The 9668-nt window shown below is 37.9% G+C and overlaps 1 protein-coding gene across 1 annotated transcript in view; it reads right to left on the minus strand.

Annotated features, from left to right (window-relative positions):
• The window catches only part of gabrb2b (gamma-aminobutyric acid type A receptor subunit beta2b), a 56178-nt gene that overhangs the window by 27472 nt on the left and 19038 nt on the right, over positions 1-9668 (minus strand). The window contains exon 4 of the mRNA XM_005727751.1: positions 1710-1930. Coding sequence (XP_005727808.1) covers positions 1710-1930 — 221 coding nt within the window. The remainder of the gene's footprint in view (positions 1-1709; positions 1931-9668) is intronic.

A 9668-nucleotide genomic window follows, 5' to 3' on the forward strand; every position in this document is an offset into this window, starting at 1 on the left:
TGTTTTTTTTTTTTATCCCATTTTCTTTCATTTTCCCTTTTTTGCATAAGAGCTTTGGATTTCTTCCATGAAAATTGACTGTTGATTATTCTGATTTTAGCACAAGACAATGTATTATTTAGAATTTTCCACATAGTGCTTTCTTCTTCCATTTCTTCATCTCAGAAAAAATGTCTTATTCTTCCTTCTCCATCCACTTTATCCAACAACAGCAATGAAGAGTATCACAGAAAAATACAATAGCAAGATTCCATTTTAATCCTCTTCTTAACACATCTCTCATCCTTTGTCTTGTGCTCTCTCAATCTCTATTAAATTTCACCGTCCCAGAGCAGATCCGGTTCATCGTCATGGTAGCCATTAAAGTGTTATGATTTTCAATAACATTTTATAGACTTTGGGCATAAGAGGCCTATTTACAAAATGAAATGATGAGACATCAGTGAGGAGTAAGAAACGCATGGTCATCATGTTAACTCAGAGAGGTTGAAACTCAGTGGAATGATCAATCAATTTATATAGTGCAACTAGGATTTCTGCTTCGGGTCTCTGGGAAAGAGCTAGGTTATGTCATATTATCATATCAAATACCTGCATGGAGAAAAACCATTGAGATATTTAAAGTAGTTGCCCTCCTAAAAGTTTGTTTTAAAAAACGTTGCAAAAGTTGTGGTGTTTTTTAGGTAGAGAAGTATCCTGCTGAACGCGTACAGCATCATTGTCAGCAAAAATTACCAATCATACTTCATAATTTGTCACCTAATGCTCTTTGAGTTTCAGTAGGTTAAATAAATTTAATGGCTTAAATATTTAATCATCTCACAGTGTTAGTCAACCCCATCAAAATTACTTTGATCGTGAAAATGTTTAACTATTGTTAGGAAGAAAAAGTAATCTAACATCATTTGTGCAAATCTAGTTGACATGTAGTAACATTGGGGTAACGGGAAAAAAAACCCCAATGTGCTCAGAAAGGCGTAGCTAGCAAGGCAACAACAGAAACGGTTTTATTAGCAGTGGTATTGAAGAACAAGATCTAAACTAACTGAAATGACATTTACAGAGTTCAGTGTGCTGCAGCTGACTATCTAATCAGCCTTCAAATGAGCAATGTTAGTACTGAACGTCCCTGGATCTCGAAAGAAACAAAAAAGTAATTTAATTTCAGATGAACTTTCAAGGCTTTACACCTACAGCTATTCTAAGTACATCTGCTTTTTATACTTGGTGGTGAGGTAAATTATGCAGAGAGCATGCAAAAGACTTGAATTTAGTGTTACACAAGCCTTTAGTGAGGCTTGGCTTGGTGATGTGCAGACGTCTTTTAAATGAGGACACAAGTAGGTCACTTCCTCAACATTATCATTTTTGCTTAGGGGGAATGTTGCACCTCCCATCAGTAGTTTTCTTCATCTGGCTCTAATGAGCTAATTACTGACTTGGTCCAGTGCAGCAATGGTTGTCTCACTGTTACCTCACCTGCAAGATTTTCTTTTTTCCAGGATGTTTTCAAGATGTTTAAAATAGAAAGTATGCTGACAAGGATTAAGTGTGAATTGTTTGACAACATGAAGTAAAAGAGAACACAATTCTTGTGCAACATGTTTGTCATTATTTGTTACCAAGGTCATGCAGCATTTGTGCATATAACATTTTAGTTCTTGTTCTTGTGTTGACAAAAATGTTATTTTAAGAGATTAAAATCTCACCTTAGACCATATAATACGGTACCATCTGGGTGCAGTCGGATCATTCTGTTTTTTACTGTGACACCATGGACAAACGATTTCTTGTCGTTGAGGAAATAGGTGTCAGGCACCCAGAGCTGGTCAGCGACCCGGTTATCTAAGGTCAGGTTGAGGGGGATGTCAGAGTAGGACAGCCGCTTGTCTCGCCATGCCTGCTGGAAGTACATTGTCAATGTGTAGTCCTGCAAGTGCACAAAGACGGGCAAAGGAGGACAGAGAAAAGAAAAGAGCAAGAAAATAGAGGGTAAAGATAAAATGGTAGGAAAGGAGTTGGGGAAGCATGGAGGAAAGATGAATAAAACAGAGAGGTGGAGAAAAACAACAGAAGAGGTGGTTACTTCCCCCCCAAAAACAAGCATTTTACACAGCTGGTCTGTAAGACTTTACTTATGCAAACTCCTAGATTAGACCAGACTAGACAGGCTTCAATATTGGATGAAGTTCACTTTAAAGCAAATGAAATAGTAGCACTACAGGCCAAAAAACCCTCAGTACAAAGCAACTGGGAATTCCTTCTGTTCATAGAAACATGAGGTTAAGACAGATAGTGTGAAAGAGTGTGTATGTGTCAGAGAGAGGAAGAGAGCGAGGGAGAAAGATGGCTCGTGTTTGGTGTGTAAGTGTGTTTATGTTTTTGTCAGTATGGCTGTGGAGTATAGCACATGTCAGTGGCATGTCCAGTTGGTTTAATGCGAGTGTTTGTGTATTTTTGACTCATGTGACTCATACATAGAAGAGAGAGAGAAAGACAAAGCAAGAGAGACCGCATATTTGAGAAAAATCTAAATAACCTCCAAGCAACCTCAAAAAATAAGTTTTACCGAGTATTTCCTACATGCTCTATTTCCTTTGACAGTGGCTGTCTTTCTGGGATTAAGAACTGTTTGGGTTTGCTGTGTTGTGCTTGCATAACATATTCACCCATCTACTGTTTGCTCAGCCCAAAAGTGGAACGCTAGATATCGCAGTCAAGTCAAATGAAGAAATGTATAGAAAGCGCACTCTCTCACAGAATGTATTCGAGTTGCAGAAATCACTAACAGGAAAGGATTTTGGCTTTTGCTTAATGTTCTCCTAAGACGTGGAAATCTAGAAACAACAGTATCTGTTAGTAATGAGACAGAGAGCTCACCTGCCTACCACACAACTAAGGGCTCAGTTTATCAAAGGAAAGCTGAGCTCTTCTTTAGTTCAAAATTTGTTAAAACCCTTAATAAATTCTATACATTTTGATCATTGTAGTTCTACGTGTGACCTGAATTAAGCTGAATGGTATTCCTTTTTTTTCTGCCACTGGCTTTTGGATTTGGGCAGTAGTTCTGCTGTGAAGCAATGTTTTGATAAGAGAGTTCCTGTTACAAGCATTCAAGGTTGAGGGTGCATGGAGTGCAATGCAAATTACTGCTGACTGTTTATTTCACTTCTGCAATTAGTGGGGTAATGTGCCAGGAAATGTACCACTGCAAAAACAACTACATTAGCAAACCTTAAAAAAAAAGATGATCAAATAAATCCCTCAAATCTACTATGTGAGCCAGGATGTTGACTGTGATCTTAGCATTTAAATTCAAAGAGCAGCAAGCACTGACTGTGATTTCTGTCACAGCTAATTTAGGCTTGCTATCACCTTGCTCTGTCTGTAAAATGTCATGACGATAATACAACATTACAGTAAATACTGACACCAACATTACATCACACAGAACATGCAACTTGTAGGATGTTACTGAAAAAAAAAAGAGAAATGGTGATATGAGCTGCAGTTATGGAAGCACAGTATGCTCAATTTGTTTATTTATGAATGCAATTGTTTATCACGAAGTTTGTATACAACACTGCACAGCATTGTCCACAGCTCAGTCTATTGAACTATTTATTTGTATTATTTAATCTTATATTTTTATATAGCTAACATTGCAGCTTCCTTCCACTTATGTTGTATTAAAGCTGACCTTGTGGCCTAGCAGGTGAATAAATGATCAAACTCTGTACACTAGCAAAACTGAACATGAGGATTTGTCAGTAAAAAACTGGTTTTGTCAAAATAAACCCATAAGTCATAGCGGTAGATGTGAAAAACATCTACCGCTGTAATAATACAGTATCATTCTATATTGTACTTTACAGTATAGAGCAGTAGTACAGTACTTTTGTGGTAGAAACTATGCTGCCAGTAACCGGCAATGAATATATGAATAAATGTACAAGGAAATCTGATCTACAGTGCACACATCACCTGAAACTCATAGAGCAGCTTAATAATTTATTTAAAAAAAAAAGAAATACAAGAAGTGTGATAAATTGCAAGAAAATTCCCTGTTGGTAAATCTGGGGCACGTTAAAAATAGTCAAGCCAGCAGTCAGATGCTCATGTAGCTTACTGCAGTAAGAAGCCTACCAATCATCCATGAAAAACTAAGTTAAACAAACTTGCTGTCTCAGGGAACTTTTTGTCATGACTGGCACATCCACTTCCTGGCAAAGAGGCTGAACATGCATTTTTGAGTATGCCTGTTGGCTACAGATCTGACATCCAACAGCACCTTGGGAACTAGAGGCTTGGATATCGACTGTATGGAGTCAGGAAAATGGGAGCAGCTTTCAGAGTAAAACCGCTGTCTGACTTAAATCGGTTTTGTCATGTTGTTGTTGTTTGTACCTTATTTGGCTTGGGTGCTGACAACCATGAGTTTGGGAACTGGGTTTTTCAAGACATAAACAGTAGAGTGGCAATACTAGCATCCAATACTATAATTAGACTTGGAATAGGAACAGAGTGACACTGGTAAATTTAGGGTCACACATAGTTTGGAATTGTGTAAACACCCATTTCATATAATTTCATTATAGTCTTTGTGCCATTTACATGGATTCATCCACATAATACCTTACTGGCAATAAATCAAGAATGTACATTATTTACTTAATTTATGATAAAAAATAATAAAATAATAATAATGGGAAACCTTACTTCTGCATCTCCATTTAAAAGTTCATTAGGAGGCTTAATACCATGTTGGAAGACTTTTGGAAACAAGAGATGCTAAAACCCAACGTTAAAGAGACATTAAAATTAAAACAAATATTTTATTGTGTCTTTTCAGTAAATAACTATAGTCATCTAATTTCTGGGTAGCCTCAGTCTTGCGCCAACAGATCCTTTACTGCACGTGCTGCCTTTGCAACATTTCTGTCCCGGATTGGAGGTTACGTAACAGCTCACACTCTGCTCTTTCTGCCATGCTATGCACCACAGCACGTGTGACTGAAGAGATGCTTGTTGAAATGTTCCCCTCCTATACTATCTCTGATGCCCTTATTAGACACAGCATCACACAAAAGCATTCATGTGATACATGGAACAATAGGAATGCTTTTGTACCTCTTCCTCACAAACACACAGATGTTTTTGTCTGGACACTGAAAATGACATTTCAATTATGTGTTGCACCTTTTTACAAATGTTCCTTGTAGAACTGCAGTTTGTACACAAGGGTCTGTTAATGTGTTATAAATGTGTATGCTCTTCTTGTGGCATTACAGTCTTGACTAATAAAGGAATACAAGAAAAGAACCGTGATTTTTACCTACAACTCTCTACAGGTTTTCCATTCTTAAAGAATTCTTTGCACTACATAATAACTTTTTCGATCTTATGTTGCACTCACAGTTAGGTCCATATCTATTTGCACAATGACAATATTGTGGCCGACACAGAGACGACACTGATGATACTTTCATCGTGATTTCTTTCACGCTCAAATTCAGAGCTCCAATGAACAGATGTTTCATCTGCATAGTCTGATCATTTAGGTATAGGACTCTGAACTGTTGGGATTATGTGTAAATTTGATTATAATTTGTAAACAGTTAATTCAATGCTTTTGATTTATAGGTTAAAATTGTATCTTTTTGATTAAATATCCACTCCAATGGTGCACAGAGGCAACATTACAAAAAACAAAACAAAACTGTGCCACTGCCCAAAAACTTCATTTAAAGCCACAATTCCCACAAGGCAAAGTCCACTTTTTGAATTTGAAATACTCTTTAGAAATAGTGTAAAAAAATAAATAAATAAAGGACAGCCTTGGTGGAAAAAGAAGGGTGTTAAATGGCCTGCGGTTTGGTTATTAAACTGAGTGAATGTTTCAGTTGTCATCCCTGAGAGCCTATTATTGCACACCGATCTGCTTGAGGAGGCTGTGGTTTGCTGAGCAGGACAGGCCCTGTGGAGGTGCCACTGTGGCTAGTTTACAGTGAACATAAAGCTCCCCTCAAAAACAGTTATAGTGCATCTCTCTTGTGGAGGAAAGAGGTTGTAAATCACCAGAATAACTGCAGCGGGTGTGTGCATGTAAGTGCAAGGGAGGCTGTCATAACAACAGTCATAATGAGCATCGGTATATAAACTATGCTGGAGAGAGATAGAGAGATGGAGAGAAATGAAAAAGGAGACAGAGTGAAGCAGGAAGAATGATATTGAATTTATGTGTGCAGAATATGCTGTGCTCCCACACTGTCAAAGAGGGGACAATGCGAAGTGATCATTAAATTTTCACACACAACCCTATGACATGATCCATTATATCTAATAACCAATATCCAATTCAGCAGGATGCTTTACACTCTGCAATAATTGTTTCTTTTTGGAAGGTTAAATATATTATTAGAGTTTTTTGGAACAACTGAAAAAAGAAATTCTATAATCTATAAGACAGTTGGTCAAACTGCTTTTGATTGCTTCTCTATAACATGTTGTTAGTAAGTAAGTCTGTTAAAATACTGTAGAAATTTTATTTTACAGAAATTACAACTCCATATATAGACACTGGAAATATATAGTACTCTTCTGAAAAAGCAGTAAAGTCAATCATGTCATGAGTGCACTCCACTCTATATCCTGCTGTAAGATTGTTTCTATATGCTTATTCTGCTCAGCTTGCCATCAGCATTCATCGCTATAGAGGTACTGTCATTATAAGTCTTAAGTTGCAGCTATCTCAGTGAAATGCAAATGAGAAAGGCGACAATTATTTCCCAGAGCATATTCAAGTAAGTCCTTTAGACTGCTTATAATCTTGAGCTATCTTACTCCTAGCTATGGATGATGACCCTCAATTAGTCGTAATGACCAGGATTTCTTCTAAAATAAAACAAATCTGTGTTTAATCCAAGCACGTATCTTATCTAAAAACAGTACACGAGAGAGTTATGAGTCATAAACAACACAGAAGAACACATGGAAAGCCCCTCCATCCACTTAGGAAAGTGATTCAATTCCAGACAGTTTAGGTCAGGCCATTATGTTGAAAGAGTGACAAAAAAGATACTCACAGTCACGCACTAAATTAAGTGATAATCAGTAGCTCTATATAGTATAAACTACCTAATGCCCATGTGTGTATATGTATCTTAAGTGAGCAGGTAATCTGCAACAAACTTCAACATATTCTGAAAGGCCATGCAGATGGTTTGTTCCCGAAATGCTCAAACTATTATTTCTGTCATAAATTGTCCTTGAATATCTTTTCTCCAGTACACTAGAAAAAAATAAAACTAAAGCTCCTTCTACATCTTTTTCAAATACATTGTTGAAGACCAGTTTTGTGAACTCACGAAGAAGAAAAACTACTGAAAACCCCAAAATAAAGGTGCTCCAGCTACCCAGTCTGACCTCGTCAACCCCACTCATCCTTCAAGCCGCCCTGTCTACTAACCCTCTCATCCTCATCGCTGCACGGCATTAAAGCTTTTTCTTCAGGTCTTTCTGTCTTATTCTTTTTTGTCTTGTGTTGTAAGCCCTTGTATAAACTCTGCTTTGTGTATCTGACAATTATTTTTTCTTCTTGTTTTTGGAAAAATAAGTAAAACAACAAAAAACAAAAACAACAAAAAACAAACAAACTATATAGTAGCATACTTTTTTTTATCAGCGTCTTACCAAGACGACACAAAAATATATACAAGCATCCATTTGTGATCTACATATTTGTTTTTGAGTACAGGTTTTACATTGAATGCTCTTCCTGATACAATTATCTCAATTTTTTCTAGTGAATGATAAAATATTTTCTTCATATTTAGGGGAGACAAAAAAGATGGTATGTTTTTGCATTCAACTTCAACCAATTATCCAGTATCAAGTCTGGGTCACAGAGGCCTCAGTCTAAGCAGAGGCACCCAGACATCCTTCTCCATAGGTAACTTTTCCAGTATATTGCCTTTAGCATGTCCTAGGACTCCCTCGGAGCTTCCAGCAGGACATGACCTTAGGTGGCTCCAAAGAGACATCCTAGTTAGATGTCAAATTAACTCACTACACCTTTCTCCCTTTCCCCTTGCTTCTAAACAAAACAGTAACATTAGAACGCCACATTAGAACTTGGGGCAGCAAGTTCTCTCCAACCTGGAGTGTCCATCTTTTTCCAGTCTGAAGCCACGACCCTCTCATAGTTTCAGACTTGGAGGTGCTATTTCTCATCCCAAGCACTTCCCGCTCAACTACAAACCACTCTAGTGTAAGCTGGAGTTCGTGGCTTGGTAAAGTCAAAAGCACAACATCAGCAAAAGGCAGAGACAACATCCTGAAATCACCAAACCTGATAACCCTAACCTCTTGGCTGTGACCTGGCTGAGTGGCTGACTCTAAGTCTGATAGTATTTTGCAACCAGGATGCAAACCAAACTGTTGCTATTGAATATGGGGTTTGACAAATGGAGGTAGCTTCTTCAGTACCCTGGAACAGACCTTCCCAGGGAGGCTTAAGTATATTGGAATACACCCTCCAGCCAATCTTGAGGTACCAGTCCATGTAATGTTGCAGAGGTGTGTGTCAGCTAACCTAGGTCAGGCCCACAATATCCGGGGCATTAAGAAACTCAATGTGAACTTCATTTGACCCAACTTCTTAGTGGCAGGGTTGTTTAATTATCTACTCCAGTGATTGGCACATTATTTGCCTAGTCCGCAGACTTCTCCCAATATGGGAATTGGATTGAGGAAATGCAGCAGCATCCCATTATCACTGTATACTGTGTGAGCAGAGCAGCGCTTTCCCCTTCTCAGCAGGCTTATTCACTCCTTCACACACATTCATACAAGCATATTTTGTTTAGTGTCTACATGCTTTCTATCTAAACTTCACAAACACATTCACACTCTGATGAATGCATTGGGAGCAACTCAGAATTCAGTATCTTGCCCAAAAATACTTTGGCAGACTGGAGCAGCCAGTGATCAAACCACTAACCACTAACCTTCAAACTACAACCTACTCCACCTTCTGAGACACAAACACCCCAACAGTTTGGAAAAATCAGTTTAAGACCAACATGGCTGCCAAAGCTGCATTCCACTTGGCCTACCACCCTTGAAAAGGTCTTTTTAGCTTGATGGCCCTCTGTTCACCTTCAGTTTAAGGGTTGCCACCACAAGTATAGGCCCCAACTGTGTTAAAGCCACAGCTCCATACAGACATTTTAGCAATGCAGGTGTGGAACATGGTACACTGCCACCTTATTGAATGGTACACTAGGACGGTACACCACCTGATCCAGGTTACTACCAAGTTGTGTTCAGCTGATTGCTCAGCTCACACTCTATTTAGTGTTTATAGTATATATACAATTTTAAAGCTTAAGGAGTATATATAGCTATATATTCTAAGGCATAATGTAACTTAGATATGGTAAAGAAATTAACAAAAACTGTGAACCAAATACACAAAGCAGAAAAATAAATAGCAGAAGTCATGGAAAGTGATTTGTTTTGATTGTAAGTGAACAAGGCTGGACTAGAGTGGGAATACAAAGTCCACATCAAAAGAGAAAAGGTGAGGGCCAGAATAAGGATTACTAAATACTATAGATCTCCTTCTTCTAACTAACCTTGAAGAAAGTTTTCCTATTGAGAGATGT

The sequence above is a fragment of the Pundamilia nyererei genome, unplaced genomic scaffold (genome assembly GCF_000239375.1).
Source record: "Pundamilia nyererei isolate P.nyererei 1_Seehausen unplaced genomic scaffold, PunNye1.0 scaffold00026, whole genome shotgun sequence".
Classification (NCBI taxonomy): domain Eukaryota; kingdom Metazoa; phylum Chordata; class Actinopteri; order Cichliformes; family Cichlidae; genus Pundamilia; species Pundamilia nyererei.